The 18,382-nt window shown below is 45.7% G+C and overlaps 1 protein-coding gene across 2 annotated transcripts; it reads right to left on the bottom strand.

Moving 5' to 3' along the window:
* Positions 1–3,560: 3,560 nt before the first annotated feature.
* On the bottom strand, positions 3,561–13,516 carry LOC101917083 (V-set and immunoglobulin domain-containing protein 4-like). 2 transcript variants are annotated; one of them, XM_013296325.3, is made up of 9 exons: positions 13,361–13,516; positions 12,024–12,380; positions 11,113–11,394; positions 10,166–10,234; positions 9,400–9,477; positions 9,043–9,111; positions 8,179–8,292; positions 6,893–6,914; positions 3,561–5,750 (listed from the first exon to the last, which is right to left on the bottom strand). In XM_013296325.3, exons 1-9 carry the CDS (start codon positions 13,413–13,415, stop codon positions 5,552–5,554), a joined length of 1,245 nt encoding a protein of 414 aa, XP_013151779.1. In that variant the 5' UTR covers positions 13,416–13,516; the 3' UTR covers positions 3,561–5,551. The 2 variants fall into 2 exon arrangements, with proteins under 2 accessions (XP_013151779.1, XP_027637246.1); XM_027781445.2 differs by lacking the exon at positions 9,400–9,477.
* Between the last annotated feature and the right edge of the window lie 4,866 nt (positions 13,517–18,382).

Genomic DNA, 18,382 nt, shown 5'->3' with positions numbered 1-18,382 from the left:
GGGCTATGGAGAAGGCGCAGTTCAAGCAATGTCACTGAAAGAGTAAATACGAGTCCATTTTCAGAGATATGATTTAAACCCAACCTTTTGCACACCCTGGCCCATGATTCAAGATAATTTGCTGGGACAAGCTTCTATCACATGTGAAAGATTTTTAAAAGGAGCTGGATTTTGGGGAACGTGCCCTGGAACGAGCTGAAAACCAAAGCTAAAACTGCTGATCGGGCTGCTTTCCGAACCAGAAATGCAACACTTCCTGAAGCTGTAATTATACAGGATGAAAAAATAACTATTTAGCTAAAACGTGAAGAACTGTAGTTCCTCAAACATGATATGCATGACATCTTTCTCCCCCTGGGACAGAGAGGCTGCTAGTTTTCTCCTCCCTGAGTCACAGTCAGCCCATTTCTTTCTTACCAGAGGAACTCCTCATAGTTTTGCATCTGAACACATGAAGAAAAAAACTTTAATATCCCAGGCGTTGTGGCTAGTTACCTGTTTTATTATAATTAATTCTATTTATTTCAGTGTCTCTGCTTTGGATTGAGTCCGTCACTTTCCCCCTTGCAGTGCCAGGTTGACAAAGCACCCTGCAGCCTTCCCCCCCAGCAGGTACCCACCTTCCTTCCACATACTGGACATGACACGCTTTCAAGCATAATTTCTTCAAGTATCACAACTCAGGCAAAGCAGCCAGTATAGCTCTCTGTTCCGCAGTCTCTGCTACTGCATCACAGGCTAGAGGTGGCACAGTAAAGTCCCTGTTTCCCTGAAAAGGAGTGCAGATGGGACCTCAGACCCTAGTCATAGGGACCAACTCTGCAGAGCTTGCATCTTACACTCATGTTTTGACATAGTCTGCCAGAGGCTAGAGAAGTTTGCTACAGTCTTCCTGGCAATGGAATAAGATTTTTAGTCTGCAAGGGTGTGAAATTCAGTACTAAGCTTTCAGCAAACGACCAAAAAGTAGGTATCTGAAGAAGAAATGTCTCAAAAGTGCTCTTTTTGAACCATCTGCACTCAAAAAAAAGGCAGTTTTTACTGCAAGACTTAAGATATTCTGATTTGGTCCAGCCATAGCCAGCTCAGAGATCTGACTAAACAGACTGTGGTTTACTAAGCCCTTTTTGGATGTCCCACAAAAGCTAATTGTATGAGCTGCTGCAGTCATGTACACCACAATTCTCTTCACATATACCAGATAATTGTACAGACAGTATTGGAAACGTGACCTTTGGTCCACCTAAAGAAACAGAAGCTTAGTGTAAATGAACATCTCCTGCAAGACCTGTGCGATAGAAATGTGATACACAAGTTCTGTTTCTGTAAATTAACGTCTCTTCCCAGGAATTCCCAGGTCAACGACATCTTTTCTCAGTTACCCATTATTCTGGCCAGCTCCTTGTAAATACTTCCTAGCACTAAGAAAGGGACCCACATACAGGATCTCACCTGAGCACTCATTTCCTACTTGGTGCCACAGATAGGCTTCACAAATTCAGCTGTTAAAGCAATACAGGTTTTACCTTTACCTGCAGTCATCATGCACGCTAGCTATTGCCGTGTTTGGTAGCCTCACTGCTGTCACAATGCTTGCTCCTTGCAAGCTTCCCATTTCCCCCTTCAGTGGCCCACGAAGGATGGTTGAGCTCTGGATTTGGTAAACACAAGTGCTGGTCTAGGAAGATCTGCCTTAACCTCGGCTCGCCTTCCTGGCATGCTACAGGATGCCATTGGTGTGCTGCATAAGGTGCGCAGCGACTGCCCTTTTCCCCCAGCGGTGCCCCGCACTGCGGTGGTTAGGCTCCAGGCCCTCTCCTGCATTGCCCAGCTGGCCAACAGCGCATGCAGACACAAAACACACAAGGAACCTATTTTGTGGATTTCTTTTCAGTTTTATGAGCTTGTCTTTTACTGTGTGCCTTAAAACAGTTTTATTTAACATCACCAGCTCCTGGTTGTGGTTGTCCAGCCAGTATAAACCTGCTGTTTATCCATGTTTGTATGGCTACATTGCCTGCAGCTTTGCAATGCAACTGGAATTGATTTTTTTTTTTTATTTTGTGGCACAGCTGTGGGATACCTGACAGCCGTCATCCATAGGGTGCCAACAGTGAGCATACCTGATGTGCTCAGCCCGCGCTGTGGCCAGCCTGCCCTTTCCTGGAAGGCCCTTTGGCTCCATACCTCTATCTTGCCTCAGTGCTCTCTTCTTCTTGGTCTGGCGCTCTGGCCACATCACGCCACTGCAGACACAGCACTGCGAGCTGTCTCAGGCAGCCCAAGCCAAGCCCCGTTTGGGTAGCTGTGGCAGTCATGTTGGGGTATTCTGAGCATATCGAGCGTCACTGCACTCCCACCTGAGCAAACACACCCAGCGTGCACGCTGGGTCTCTCCGTCCAGCACTTTGACTTCCCCAGAGCCTTTAGTGGTGCTTTGGTATCTTGTGCCAAATCCACAACACCTCTCTGAAAACAAGGATGAAAGGAGAAGGAAAAGCAAGCTAATTCCCAAAAGAGTTGATAGCAGGGGTGATGCCGCTTAAAATAACTGCCTCAGCCTAGTACAGCACAGATGGTCTTTCCTGGCTAGGTCAAGGCCACCAGTGGTGGAAATACAGGCAGGGAGGGAAGAGCTCATGCATTGGCGTCCTTCTGTCCATGCAGAGCTCAGCTCTCCTCCGAGGAGCCAAGCCTACCAGTCTGGATGGCTGTACCCATAACACCGCTTACAGAAAGGACAAGCTCTTTTCTCTGCAGTTGCCAAGCAGCACATGGCATGCCCTCCTCTTTGCTCAGATGTTCAGCCTGTTGCTTGACTTTGGTGTATCTCCGCTTTCCAGTTGCTCCATATAGCAATGAAGTTCTATATTTCCACTGAAATATGTTTGTTTCTGGAATGGAGCTTAGGCAGGTGGGCTGATTTCCAGTAACAGTGACATTCCCTTCCCATTTCCTCCCTACCAAGCACATGCACACACGCACTTTTGAAACCTCATTCTAAAGAATATTATTGCAGGGCTGCAAAAACTGCAACCTCATGTAGAATTGAAAGATTAAGAAAATATGACAGTTTCCCATAAAATTGCAACACTGACAATTTGTCATCACATTAACACACCATCCAGTCATGATTTTCCTGTTGTTCTCTGGAAAACCCTTTTTGTGATAACTGTGTGACTTGCAATACTATTGCAACAGTTCTCCTTCCCTACTCACCTTCCTGCTTAGAAAGGAAGACCAACAGACTTCACTGGCTTTTTACACTCTTCATAGTAGAAGTAATTTTCTTTCACATCCTGAATGTCTTATTTCATTAGCTCTGAACCTCACAATGGACTAGTAGCAGCTCTTGCATTTCTGACTACAGCCTACACACATCATCTGACACAGCGTTCACAATGTATCCCAGACTCCATCAGATTCACAATAATTCCTCTGCTTTCAAGTAGAGGGACCTAATATGCTCCTAAAAGCATAATTCCTGGGCACATGCAGACATTCACATGCACACACACACACCTTGTATAGGCAAAATAGAGAAGTATGAGAAAATCTACTAACTTTGCAGTCCTGAAGTTTAATGATTTTCATTTGCCTCTCCATGTTTGCAATAAGCTGCATGTGCATATTGACAATTTTTACCAAGACATCATCACCAACAAAAGCTGCTCATTGTTCCCTTTCCTTTTGGAAATCAAAGTTCTCCCAGCCCGTGATTTTTAAATATATTCTTAATAAAGAGAAATAAAACTTGTCATACAGGAAATTCAGAGAGAAAGTACAAGGGCACTGATAAGTACCTGTGAAGCGTGCCAGGCAGTCTGTGAATTGCGATGAACTGTTGTACTTTTCAGTCCTCTAATTTCTTCTAGGACCTCTGTGTACTTTGGGTTTTCAGAGCATGCTTATTTCTGTATTGCATAAAAGAAGTACTTTTCCACCCCCTTTAAAAGTGCTACCAGTTAACTTTAGCTAATGTCTGCTTCCTTTTCTCTTTGGAGAAACTGTAAACAAATAGACCCTATTCATCTTCTCCATGCTGGCCATGATGACTATGCTTTGCTTATTTAGCCTCATTCTTCTCCCCGCCTTCCCCCCAAGCTGAGAGATTATAATGCATTTGCACTGAAGTGGTTTCAGGTCACTAATCATCCTTTATTGTCATTCTCATTAACTTCTCTAGCTATGTCAAACCCTTTCAAGATGAGAGTCCTACAAGCATACATCAGGTAGAAGCATTCCACAGGTTTTTACAGTGCTGCAATCCTGCTTTCTATTGCATTGCCTTTCCAAATAGCACCCAGCACTCCTTCTGAACACTGGTGAATTTTGAGCTGATGCTTGCAAAGAACTGCAGATGCACATCTTTCCTGAGGGTGAAGGGCAAGTCTGGGGCCCCACTGATCCTGTAGCTGTGTCACCAATTTCCCTCTCACCCCTTGTTTTGTTTTACATCTGTCCACATGGCTTTTAATTGGACATGGCCTTGCCCTGTCATTCATTATAAAAAGGTTCTTCCATAACTCTGAAGTATCCATGTTTTAGATTTACTCAGTGTAGTACAAATTATGAATAACAAAGCTTTTCAGCTCCCCATTTACTTTTCAGGCCTTTGAAGCCAGGAGGAAAGTACCTTCATGAGTATCTACTAAGGAGCTGTAATTGTGAGTGCTTGCTGGCATTTTAAAGATGAGCCAATGGTACAAAAATACTTATATATCAAAATTATTTAGGCATGTGTAAACAATCCTATCCACAAACTTATGGGAAAGTATCTGATTTCTTTCAAATATTAAACATGCATTAAAAAGAGAATAGAGAAGGTGAACTCAAGGAGTGTGCCATGTTGCAGTCAGTCACCCAAGCCATGCAGCACCAGAACCGCAGTGTGCCCACACCTTAACATGAGCTGCAGCCAGGCATGGACAGCGCAGCACAGTGGGTGCACGGGACAGTCTTTTTTGTGCTGCTGCTGCTGGTGTGGTCAGGTTCTTGGTTTGATCCTGGCTTTAATCTGTCTTTCAGTGTTTCTCTAAGGGCTGTTTCACATTTGAAAGGACATTCTACCACTTACACAGCACTTGAGGCAGATGGGAGGAAAAACGCCAGCTCCCAGGCCAGCCTTGTGCTGTGCTTCTTACCCAACGATGATGGAGACACTCAGCAGCTCTTGGTGCTGGTGCCAGTTCTGCTCCCACCACATGAAGGCTGTGAACATGGACCCTTCTAGTCATATAAAGCCACAGCTTTAGTACAGTGCTTTTGACCTGGGACCTGCATACCCTAGCTTTCAAAGGGTGTTCTTCTACAGAGGTGGTGAAGGGGAACAAAGAAAAGCAAAATCAGAAGTTTGATACAGTGGTCTGTAACTGAACTTCCTAAAGAGGTTTGCATTTTCACTGCAAAGATTGTTAAGGCTCCACAAATCATGGAGGAGCAAAACCTGCTTGTCCAACCTATTTTTCAGAGGCAAAGGTGAATAGGAAGGTAAATTTTGCCTGGATGAAGGTAAACTCCAGGACTGCTACTTGTAGAGCACTGTTGGTTCTCATACAGCATCCCCTACTTCATATTCAGATTCCTGGGTATTTTCAACACAGACATATTCATTCTCTTTTGTATTTATTTCTTCAGATCCTTGGTTTTTCACAGGCTCCATCACATAGTTGTTTTCAGTGCAGGAGATGGGTTCCTCATAATGACCTGTACTTTCACACCCTGAAGAAGCTGCTGCTCTCGAGTTATGGCTGAAATTAAAATACAAAATGAAAGACAAGTTGCAACCAGAGCAGACAAAGCATCTCCCAACCATCAAGATTTAGAGCAAGATTTTGGTCTGATTCTAACCCACATAAACCTGGGCCACTGGATAGTGAGAGTATTCTGAAGGAGAGAACCTTGTCCTTTGCTTCCAGGTGGCAGGAGAACCTTGAGCATTATAGCAGCATCGCCTCCAACCCGGGGAGAGTTTCAGAGGCAGAAGAAGGTGTGTAAGCAACACAAGGATTGCCACCATTTCTTGAAATGGCACAACGAGACAGCTACTCTTTGCAAGGTAAATACCCATCTCTATATATCTATACTTAAAGTGGTGGAGGCATGGCAAATGGTGAGCTGAATGCAGCCCACATCCACCATGTGGCTTATGATGTCTAGTATCTTTAAAATGAAGGTAAATCCTCTGAGGACAAATGCTACCATGCCATTCCTTTGGTTGCTCAGGGTTCAACTGTTAACTTAAAATGTTGCTTTGTAAACTGGAAAGCACAGCCCCTGGGCAAATGCTGCTAGCATGTTCTGCCATGGCATTCAAGTCATCAGCACTTTAATTTTTATCTAGGTACTTTTCGACTGGATTCTTTTCTGGAAGCTTTTCAGTGTAGCTTCCATAGGTTACAAGTAGATCCGTATGCTGAAACCTGAGTTTAGAAATAGCTATAACTTCCTGCCACAGCTATGATTAAAAGAGACAAGTTCAAATAAGGATATTTCAGGGATAAGTCAGAGTATAATCTGTGCATCAGGAGCCTTAGCTCTCCAGAAGGGAAATTCCTGTTCTTTGAATTTGAAAAAACACTGGGAATTTAACCTTGGCAATGATCTTCAATAGGTCTCATTGGGCTGAGAAGTTACTGAACAGCTCTTGCTCATTTTTATGATACTAATATTGCAAAGGAAAAGATCTTTCTTCCTCACATTATGTGTTGATGTGGAAAGCCACCAGACCATCAGTACGATGCACTACTGAGCTAACTTTGAACCTCTTCTTCCATACTGCTTAAGAGGCTTTTCATCTTGACTGCTGAGTAGCACCGTTCGGTTCCCCCTGCCCCGCTGTGATACAGTCCCCAAAGACTCATCAGCATGTTAGATAAAGGGTTATACTCACAATTTTACTTCATAGACCCGAGCTGGAAAAGAATAATCAGAAATGTGTATCAATAATTTGCGTTTATATTCTCAAAAAGGAATTTCTCCTATATCTCCTCTTGATATAAAAAAGTGACCTCTGAAGACAGAATGAAAATAGGAACCTTGGGTATCACGTTAGGTGGATGGTGACTCCTATTCCCAGGATTCAGCCCAAGAAAATTAAAACAATCCATATCCCAGCTGTAGCACAACTGGATCAAAATAACTGGCCTAAGGTCAAAGGTAAAGCTGAGTTTAGAAACTGGAAGTTGCCAGTTCCAACAATTTTCCTATTTGCTAGAAGCTCAATAAAGAACAATTTTGAGGTTATTCCCAATTCCTTTAGAAAAAAGGCAAGAGGCATATTTGCCAATAATTATTAATGATTTAAAGGAACAAAGGGCCAAGGAGAAAATGACAGCCATCAGTATTAAAAATGCCAAACCCCAGCCCCTCCCCATGTTCTCTGTACCCAGCCAAGTGCTGCTGGTGGGACAGGGGCTCTAAGAGAGCATTTGTCAAGAGTCACCTGCTGTTAGTGCAGAGGAGACAGAAGTATTCAGTAAATATGTCCTACGTCTGAAGACTAGAAAGGAAATCAATTCATATTGAGTAGGGAGAATTAATGATGGCCTCTTTTCCACCAGGTACTAACTAAGCAGAAATACTAAACAGCAGCTGGTGCAAACAGGTGTTTTAAAGCAGCAGGACAAGATTAACTCATACCAGATACCTTAAACAATATGATCAACAAACTCAGTGGAGCAAGCAAGTTTGAGAGCCACAGGATGCCCATGAGGACCATTGGGAAGTAACTGTCCCCAAGGAACCATGGCAGAGCAAGGGTGGCACGGCTGCAGCTGAGTGCCATTGGATGGCCCGGGGGGGGGGTGGGGGTGGGGGGTGGGGGGTCAGGGACATCCCCCGAGGCAGCGGCACTGCAGAGCCTGCCTTGCTACCCCAGCCCATCCCACCTGCGGCATCCTCACCAGCTAGCACCTGGCAGAGCTCCCCAGCTGCTGCCACTGGCTTTCCCTGAGGAAAAGGGGCTTCTCTGCCTTTTCAGACCTTCCCCCACCTGCTCTGATCCAGGCATGTTTTGCTCAACTGCCTGTGTGGCATGGGAGCCAGAGCTGCTCCCAGCAGCTGGGAGCACAGTGCCAGCCCCTGCCCCCAGACCCCTCAAAGTTTACAGTTGAACCAATAGTCAGACCAAGCTGGGCAGGCACAACATACTTAAGTTTTCCAGAACATTTTACTCACCATCTTTGGGCTTTCTAATGCAAATGATAAGAAAGATGACAAGGAAAACAACAGCACTGCAGACCACAGCAATCAGGATGACCAGGTACAGGGGCAGGTGAGTCCTCTGGACATCTAGAACAACACAGAGCAGAAGACTTTTGAACAGAGAAGCCCTCCCAGGTCAGGGTGGCAGCAGCTGCGTGATGCTGACCACTTCCAAGGACAACAGCAGCCAGCCCTGTTGCAGGCATGCAGGGTGGGAGCACGTGTGCCTGTTCCTGCTCATCCCCATCTGAACAGCACCTTGCTCACAGGGCTCTGCACAGGCACAGCTGTGTGACCCGACCAGATGTACCGCACGTGCATCTCGCCCAGGGGCTGCGGCCAGGAGGACAGCCCACCGAGCCTCTTAACACTGAGGTTAGTTGCAGCTGCGAGCTGGGCGCAGTAGTTGCACTACACATGAAATAAAGGGTCTCAGCTTTTCAATAAAGGACACTGTTCAGCTGTATTTGGAACATGTTTAAACCTACCACAGCACTGCAAAGTGAGAGGAGGCAGAGATCATCTGTTTGAGTTGCACACAGAGGCTTTTCTGCTGTTCCAGCTTGGACACTCAAAGAAAAGATCAAAGGTGACTACCGTTCGGGAACACAGCAACAACTCCGTATGCTCCAACTATGAAAGCTTTGGTTTTTTCCCACCCACATAAAAACATCCAGGGTCTTTTAAAGAGCCACCATGAATCACCTAGGTCCCTTGGGAACAGCCATCAATACAGTTTGCAGCCAAAAGGCAGAAAACTAATTTTGAGGCTGAAAGTGCTGAGCAGCCATTTGGGTCCCTAATCTTGTTCTTCACTTTCTTTTGCTCTCCACTTACTCTGAGTTGTAGAATTCTTTTCTGAATTTCCCACACCTTTCCAAGAAGTTGCTACTGTTACGGGCAGATCTGCAAAACAAACAGGAGTGAAAGGCTCACTGTGCATTTTAGCACCAGGAGATCTGGGATTACAGCTGTAGGATCAACAAAGAATGGTAATTACAAGGCAGCAAAAATATGCAAACTCTAGAAATTAATACAATATATATACTATAATATATAGAGTATATATAGTATTGTATATACACAATAGATAGTATGTAGTGTCTATATACCATATATAGTATCTATGTACACACAAACTATATATACACATATACGTATGCATCCAATGCGTGTACGTCTATACACACACACCTGTGACAACAGTGGAGCCCAGTGATGTCCAAGGGATTCCTGAGGTACCTCCAAACACCAGCTCTGTTTGGTTTTTTTCTGTAACAATAGTCAACAATTGTCAACATCTTCTCTCAGCTTCTGCTAGTTGACGCTGATTCCCACAGCCTGCTGTCTGATTGGTGAGGCACTACAAATTAACATTAAACATAACCCAAAAATACAGTTTCCACAAGCAGCCCTACTCTAGCACAGGTCTGAATTCCCACATAGCACAAAACCAAACTGGAAATCACAAGCCCTCCCTCAAAACAACCGTCCCTGGTAAGGCAGACTATTTCCAGTCAGGTCTGAGGCAGCTTTTACATCACTTGGATGTGCTGCTAGCAATACTAGCTCTGCCTCCCACTTCAGCAGCTTTCATTCAAGGCCAGAAAACAAGCAGAGAAGCCCTAAAAAAACCCAACCAGAAAAACCAAAACCAGAACCAGGAACATCCTATATGGTCTACAGGTTAGGAAATGGTGTTTCTAGGAGCCCTAAGACACATACAGAGCCTTGTACAGAGACACGACCTCTGTAAGGGCAAGCCAAAAGCCCTCTGTGGACTGGAGATTGAGCAAAGGAGGATGTTCTACGTTCAGAAACTTCTGGATTAAGAGCTGTGATGTATGGACTAAACCACAATATTGTCAAGACTGTATTCCCCAGCCACAAAATCCGTCAGTGTCAAATCCTCCCCTGAACCCTTGTCCTTGCTGTCAGCCATGGCTGCCGTTGCCCTGACCTGTGCTGGAGTGATGTCTTCCCGAGGTTCCCACATCGCTCTGAGGGGCCACTGTTGTGGTGGGCAGATCTGCAAGGAGAACAAGAGAGGCTCACATTGGAGTACGACCGTGTTTACGATGCTGCTACAATACAGAACTTCCCCACCGGTGGGATAAGACCATAAGGGAGCAGCCACTACCCAGAGGACAGGCAGGGTCTGCATGCTAGCAGCATTAACAAGGACGGCCATCGTTAAATCTTGTTCCCTGCTGTACGCTCCTATGTGCAACTGCTGTGAAAAACAATGTGTTGTTCAGCCCTTGCCTTAGTGCCCCTGGGAGCTCAGCAGGCTTTGCCTTTTTCAAAGGTCACCTGAGGGATCTGTGCTTGGCTCTGCGGCCACAGGCTTCATGGCACTGATGACCAAGTTACCAGCCAATGAAAGGAGCAAGTCTCCCACAAGGCATCCATCATGTACCACCTTGCAGATGGATACATCAGAACATAGAGTGTGTCTGAAGTGCAGTGTGTTTTCCTGAAATACGTAGCCAGTTATAAAAAACAAAGGCTGGTTTTATTTTTTTCAACTGCTGAATTACCACCCATGTGTTTCTCGTACTCCAAATGAAGTGCTGATTCCTCGTCTAAACTTGCTAAACTGCAAGAGGCAGCATTACACAGCCAGCAAGAACTTCAAAAAAGCCAAAGAGGAATGAATACGCAGTTTGTATTTAAAACCTCTTTTGCATGAGAAAAGAGCAGTTCCTCTAAAGAGGAGGAGGGAAACAATACAGGATATAATAAAGGATAGAAAAATCGGAGCCAGTGGTGAGAAGTGCTTTAGAGTACCGAAAGCAAAAGCTTTTTGTGTTTTCTTCTTTCAGGGAAAGGAAGCAGGAACGTTGTTCCATTCCAGTATGGAAGGACTCCAGATGTTCTCATCGAGCTGTGGCTCTGGGGACTCACCTCTCACTGTCAGCTCAACGGTGTCGCTCTGCTGCACTGCCCTGGCTCCAGCCCTGTTCTCTGCCTCACAGTAGTACTTCCCGGCGTCGGAGGGCTGCAGGCTGTCCCACGCCAGCTCAGCCTGGCTGCTCAGGAGCAGGGCTTTCCCTCCCGGGGTGCTCCTGAACCAGCGGTAGCTGATGGGGGGGGACCCGTCGGCCACACAGGTCAGGCTGGTCCTGGCTCCTGCCGGCACTGCCAGCCCCAGCTCACCCGCCCTGATGACGGGCTTGGTCACAGCAACTGGAAGACAAAGCAGACAGGGCCCAGGTCACGCTGGCCCTGGCTGGCTGGGCAAGGTCCCCCTGCCACGGCAGCTCTGGCTCTAGCTCTCAGCGCTTTCCCAGGAGGAAGAGGGGCACGGCTCTTGTGTTGCCTCTCTGCGCACATTAAGCTCAGTTCACCCGTGCCTGTACCAGCTATGCCACCCATTGCACCTCCTGCATGGAGGCTTGCTCTGCTGTGTTGATGCCCTCTCCATTCCTTTATAAATCACCACTGCCCAGGGAGAGGGAGACCGGGCTTGTGCTGATGAAGTGTAGTCAAAGAAAAGCAATGCAATATCCCAGGGACTTCCCCTCTCGCTTGTCCCCCTTGGAAACGCTGAGCCATCAAGTACCAGTAGAGCCAGGGAGAAACTGGTGAGCAAGAGGCCACAAATCCTCACCCAGCTCCTGAACCTCAGGGTGCAGCACCCTGGGCAGAATTTCTCCCTCTGACCTATTTGCTGCTTCTTGATGGAGCCTGGTGCCACTCAGCAAAATGCTTCTGCATTTAAGGCGGGTGGTCACTGCCTACCTGATCTGTGCAATCCCTAAAAGCCTTCCCGAGCCAAGCCTTCCACCCCTGCGCAGCTTCCCTCTCGGGTTTACCTTTAACAACCTCCACTTCAGTGGTGATCTCTTTTGCTATCAGGCTGTTGTTGCTGGCTCTCCAGGTGACCCGGCAAGCGTAGGTTCCCCTGTCAGAGATCTGCAGGTTCTGGATGTGGAGAGACACGTTCCCTGGGGTGTCCCTCGGAACGCTGACCCTGCCCCTGTACTTGGACAGGAGAATGTTGTCATCAGAGCCATCCCTCCAAAAGACTGTGCTGGAGCTGTGGTCATGTACCACAGTCCACTTGAGGGTTTGCTGCACAAAGCCCTTCACAGGCACATAGGTACACGGCAAGGTGGCAGACCCCTTCCATACACCTTTGACCTCACTGGGGCCAGTCAGGTCCAGAAAAGCTGCAGGAAGAACGAAGAAAGAAAATTTACAGAAAACAAAGCAATCATGGTGAAGGCAGCTCCTGGGTGATGAAGTGTTGGTGAGAGCATCAGCAAGTGGAATCCACCAAAGCCAGAGCATGGGCAGCCAGCGTAGGTGTGAGGGGTGGCGTGACCAGGGATAAGCTAACAAGAAGGCAATGTGGCACGAGGAAAACAGGTGGGAGGCAGCAGACTGCCAGGGCCACTGACATGTGCCATGTGTGCAGCGTGGCACCTGCTCAGCCTGGCACCTGCTCTGCCTGGCGTGTACCTGCTAGCAAGCAGATGTGGGCAGAGCAGGGGCCACGGTTAGCAGATGACTGGGACCTGCAGGAGGAGTTTGCCTGGATCCCGAGCTGCACAGTGCCTGCCGCCACCTCACACCACGCCTGGGGCTTTCCTTGCAAGCGCTGCATGTCAACAGCAAATCACCGTATGAACAGTTTTCTCTCCTCTCCTGCCCGTTTGTTCTTCTGAAAGAAACTGCTGTTTCAGACTAAACTGAATTTAAGGAACTTAGGCAATGGATCAAAGTAGCTAAATTTTCCTGTAAAAATTAGGTCCATCACCTTTGTCCCAGTACATTTTTGTCACTCTTGGGGCTAAACCTACACCTCCACAGACACTTCTTTACCCTTTTCTCCTGGTTTGCAAACCTCCCTGTTCCTGGGAACACAAGAACTACCCAGACCCTTTGTGCTGGGCTGCTTGCAGTGCTCTGTGAAACAGCCCTCACTTGAAGTAGGTGGGCAGCATCTCCACAGCCTTCACACACCATTGCACACCGCAGCCACTGGATTTGCGACAACCTAGCATGGAGCCATCAGCATGCAAAGATGTTGGCCTTCCTCCTACAGCCCCGTTCCCAACACAGAGCCCCCCACGCACAACCGCCCACAGGCAGGCAGACCCGTGCCTGGGAGGAGCTGCCGGGGCAGGATGCCTTCCCCAAGACTCACCGTTGCAGACAAGAAGAGGACTCAGAAGCAGAGCTGCTCTTACCAGCACTCGCATCCTCCCCAGTGCTGCGCCTTGTCCTGCTCAAGCAGGACAGCCCTGTTCTCTCAAAGTCAGGGGTAAATCAGGAACACCTCCCTTTCTTTGCTCACTTTGTCATCGAGAAGCCAGGACAGCTGTTGATGGTCTTTCGTTCCTCTTTTTCAGAAAAAAAAAAAAAAAAAAAAAAAAAAAAAAAAAAAAAGTGTCTTGGCAATGACTGTCAGAGGTGTGGGCAGAAGTCCTAAGGGAGGGTAAAAAAGAGGAAAGTTTAAGAATTACTTCAACTCTATTTCATATTTCCTCCTGAGTATGCTTCCCCCCCTTCATTTTTTTAATTCCACTTTAAAAAAAAAACATTTCCTTTGTTTCTTTTTACTCTAAATAATAAGTTTTAACATGCCTGTTACATACAAGAAGGTCTGAAAGAGTACACTTTAAGGAACTAAACAACCAAGGTCCTTACTATTCATTTTCTTACCAGCTTTTCTGTGAAGCTCACCACTGTATTTTAAATTAAGATTAATGAAACACCCTAAATAGCTGCATTAACAGCATGAGACAAAAATATCCTATATTATTACACCCCATTTAAGAGGTGGGAAATTTATGTATACAAATCTGGAAGGAAAAAAAAAATAAAATTTCCAAGAGCTGCAGGCACCAGATTTGACCATCCCCCTGTATGTCACAGATCAGCCCTCCTTTCCCATGTGGCAATTTAGCTGCTTGGTTGAATTGGTTAATTGCATTCAATTAAGAGCATGGATTAGGGCCATATGCACCTGCATCTCCCTGTAGACTGCTTTGGAGGCAAGTAAAGAATTGTATGCCTAGAGAGAAAAAAAGGAAGTTACTAAAACAGAAAGCCTTTGAGACGATGAAATTGTGACTTCTTAACTGTAATGAGATGTTATATTATTAAGGGTAATATTAGTTATAATTAATCTGTATTATTAAGTAATTGAGCACTAGACCTGTCTGGAAGTATCTGCTCTCTACCGAAACATTATCTTCAAGGGATTTTACATGCCTTTTTCTGTCTTCTGCAGCTCCTAATTTTCTTTCTGCTCTAACGACAGAAATGTCTTCTCCTTCATTGTATTCAGCTCAATTGATATGAGCCCTGTGCTCTTGTTACATCCAAATTCAATATCCAGTCTTCAAATGCAAGTAACCAGAACAATTAAATGCAGTCAACAAAATTCTAGGCCATGTTCTAAATTACAACCCTCCTTCAGTAACAGACAATGTTTGCACCTGTAGAAGCATGTACAGGATACCAGAGCAATCAAAGCTGTGTACCTGATTCGGAAGTAGTGGCAATGTAGGGAAAAAAGTATTTCTTATAGTCCTATATATGGCTTACAGATGGCTCTACCCACATTGTTATTTGTAGGAAGCTTCACTAGGTTGTTATGTAATTTAACATTAAAACCAGGAGATTTGTGTATACAGCTCTGGGAGCTCTGATATTATCTTGTTCCTTTTCTTTTGAGGTCTTTGCTGTCGTTGTGATTGCTTGCTTTTACATGTATCCTTACCTTGGAGTAATTGATAGTTCATTCTGCAAAACAATGGTGCTTAAAAGCGTATATGCATATAGGTCTGATTTTTTTTTTTGACTACTTGTTATTAGGATTGATGTAATTATGACAGTGTTATTGGTATGAATTTGAATTTGGTTCTTTTCAGGTTATAACATTCTGATCTCTATTTTCCTGAAGCTGGTGATTTTACTACACACAATTTTCATGCCTTTATTTGGTTAGAAAATCTTTGTATCCTTGCAGTTGTTTATCAGTCATGACCTAGGGAATCATCTGTTGAATTAATTTCTTACCATCTACTACATTTGCAGTTGTACCTGTAATTAAAGAGGACATCTAATGTGCATAAGGTCTAAATGCTTCAGAAAATACCCTACTTGATAAAGCTGAGAAAAAGGTTCAACAGGGATTCAGAGATTTTGGGACCTGGTTTCACATGCCTCCCCTTTGTAGCCCTGTATTCCTTCATCAGAAATTTTCCGTGAGATGCAGCTCTGACCTACGGTGGCTGGTACGGGGAGAAGCAGGAAAAGCTTGTGCAGGCTGCAGTGTTCACATACTACTTGGTTCAAAAAAGGAAGGTAAAAGAAGATGTTAAGTTCAAGTTAATGAAACCCCTTCCTGGGGAACGTGGCTGGCTGGACAGGTGGCCAGAAGCCTAAATTGTCTCGGACTAAGTCATAAGGGAACCTGCCGCTAGCAGGGTGCGGACCAACCAGGAAGCTAGAGCTCAAACTGCTTGAGAAAAAAAAAAGAGATATGTATAGTTATGTACTTATATTTACATTTACCTTTACGTTTTTGGATGGGGGGGACAGTGGCAGGAGAAATCTGTTGTCCTTTATAAGATGCAAGCACAGACACCTGTACGCTAAGATGCCCTTGGCAGCAATCTCCTGTATCTGCCTTGGGAAACCATGGTAACACAGATGCTGCTTTTCAAAACTGCAATCTTGTTTTAGGAGAGAGCAAACCATTTTGGGCATGGGCTGGAGGAGGTGGCATCATACAGTTCAGGAGAGAATGTAAGTTTTTCTTGTACTCTGGAAAGCTCTGTGTTAGGAAGCACACAGCAATATGAGATAAAAAAATTGATGGCTAGGCTGACATGGTCTGTGTGGGGAGGGCTAGTCTGGGGCAGTATGAAAAACAATTATGAAAGGAGCATGTGAGGGGCAGTTTTCACTTTCTCACGCTGTGCTTGTCATGTCTGGGTGTGTTCTGTAAATTCTCAGCATGTGGCAGTCAAGGGAAAGGAACCTTTCCTTCTCCAGACACGGGACACTAAAACCAAGAAGTAAAAGTGGCAGCTATGTGCGTTGGTGCTGAGGAGGAAGGAAACTTGCATTACAGTGAAGCAATTATGGTCACGGGTAGCACAGACTTGTTACGCATCAAGTTGCAGTGGCATAGTAGTCCTAACCAGCAGGTTGCTGTACATCAGGGGGTTACGAGCCCCTGGCTCTGCCCACCACTGGGGCTGTGCTGCGCCGCAGGTGTGCAACGGAGGAGCCTGTCCATAGCTGCTGGCTGCTGCCCTGGCCACATCCGTACAGAGCCATAGAATCATTTAGGTTGGAAAAGACCTTTAAGATCAAGTTATCTTGACATATAGTATATATATATTTTATAATATATATATATGTAGAAAATATAGCATATGAAATATATATAATCATCCTTCTTCTTGGCAGTGGAAATGATGAATAGAGTGGTTTAGCTCTAGGAAAACCCTACAAAAAGCTCCACCCTACAGCCCACAGAGCCTGTTAGCCTCCGAGCAGAGATCTGTGTGACGCTAAGATTATCTGTGCTGTTCCCGGTTTCCCTCTCATGTTGCCTCCAGTGAATGTTGTTCTCATCAATACCTTATGGAGCTGAGGGCCTTTCTTGCTGGCATCTAGGAAGAACACTGGCAGGGCTGCACTACATCTGGCACAGCTGGCAGAGCCCCGGTGAGAAATGGCTTTTTGGGACAGGGCAGCGCTGTGTGGGCAGGTGGGTGCCCCTCTGGCAGGTGTGGGGGCCCTTGTGCCGCCTTTGGGCTCAGTCACCATCCTGCCAGCCGGAGCGCTGGGAAAGAGCAACCTGGGTGCCCCACCCCAGCTGCAATACCAGCTTGTTTATATTTCATAAGCATGAAGGATTTTCCAAGGAAAAGGAAAGCGTGATATAAACCGCAGCAGAATTTACAAGGTAGTTGGTTGTTACTACATGCTTTGCAAAGCACGCTGGGCAGCTCGGACCGGGCAGGGCGGCACAAGGCCGAGACTGGGAGAGCTGGGACAGGTGCCCCAGCAGCGAGAAGAGGCAGCAGGTGCAAGGCCAAGGCTGGGATCCACGTGGTTGCAATGTGGGACCACAGGTTATGAACGAGCTGTGGGGACCCTGGACAACCTTTCACACCATCTCTGTGTGAGGTCACACCCTTGGAGAACTGCAGATCATGGTTGAAACTAACTGGCAAAATCCCAGAGAAACTAGGGCAATGGGTCTAGAACAGTCATTGGTTTTAATTTTTTCTTTTTTTAAACAAACGCGTAAGTAACAGAATAAATCTAGAAATCAGCATAGAGGTAATGCTAAGGGAAGAAGGCATAGATAAGTATTAGAAGGCACTCAGACCTGTCTGATAACCAACCTTAACAGCTGTAACCTAGCAAATGTAAGTTAACGCTGTATGATACGTGATCTTAAGGTGCTAACACCTTCCTTTTAAAGGAGAGGAAAGAGAAGATGGCAAGTGTCCATGCATAAATACACCAACTACTCGTTTAAGCTCCAAGGTGAAGTTTATCTGTCTATTATAGAGAAGCGAGGGGGAGATGGAGAAATGGAGATGTGGGGGGGAAGAAGACGAGTATACTGGGTGCTTTTATGAAGGAAAATACTCCAGCTCTGGGAACAAAAGTAACTACTAATGAAAAGCTTTTTTTCAACAGGTAACAGAGGAACTGAGTATCCCCCAAACTTCTGGACTCTTACCAACTTAATGCCATTTCATCCTCCAGGACTAGCCTTGCTGCCTGCGCCAGGTTGTTAAAGGGCACCAATGGTTCCTGCACCTTGGCAATGCATGTCTGGGCATCCAGTTTCCATTCACTTGGTCCTCATCGTTTCCATCCTGTCTTTCCTCTTACTCTTCCTTTTGCTTCAGTTTATTTGTGTTTACATATACTGCTTATATTACTCAGAGGATAGCTCTACTCCTCTGAGTAGATCCCCAGAGAGCATTAAAGCTCTCCTTTCTAGCAAATCCAGTAAACAGGTTTGGGAAGTATTGGCACACACAGGAAGTCACACAAAAAGAACATACAAGAAACACAGTAAGGGTTTTGCAATTCTTGAGTTTAATTACTTCAGCATGTCAGCTTTCCCCTTTCCACTGCAATCTTTCTTAGGAAACCTGCATAAATAAACACTTCATGGACCAGA

Source organism: Falco peregrinus, chromosome 13, assembly GCF_023634155.1.
Source record: "Falco peregrinus isolate bFalPer1 chromosome 13, bFalPer1.pri, whole genome shotgun sequence".
Taxonomy (NCBI): Eukaryota; Metazoa; Chordata; class Aves; order Falconiformes; family Falconidae; genus Falco; species Falco peregrinus.
This window is presented reverse-complemented; position numbering and strand designations above follow the sequence as displayed.

Coding starts and splice junctions, on each gene's coding strand:
- LOC101917083 (XM_013296325.3), bottom strand. CDS start 13,415: ATGCGAGTGCTGGTAAGAGCAGCTCTGCTTCTGAGTCCTCTTCTTGTC. Junction 9,112..9,399: donor GGGCTCCACTGTTGTCACAG/GTGTGTGTGTAT, acceptor TTTGTTTTGCAG/ATCTGCCCGTAACAGTAGCA. Junction 5,751..6,892: donor CGGGTCTATGAAGTAAAATT/GTGAGTATAACC, acceptor TTTTAATTTCAG/CCATAACTCGAGAGCAGCAG.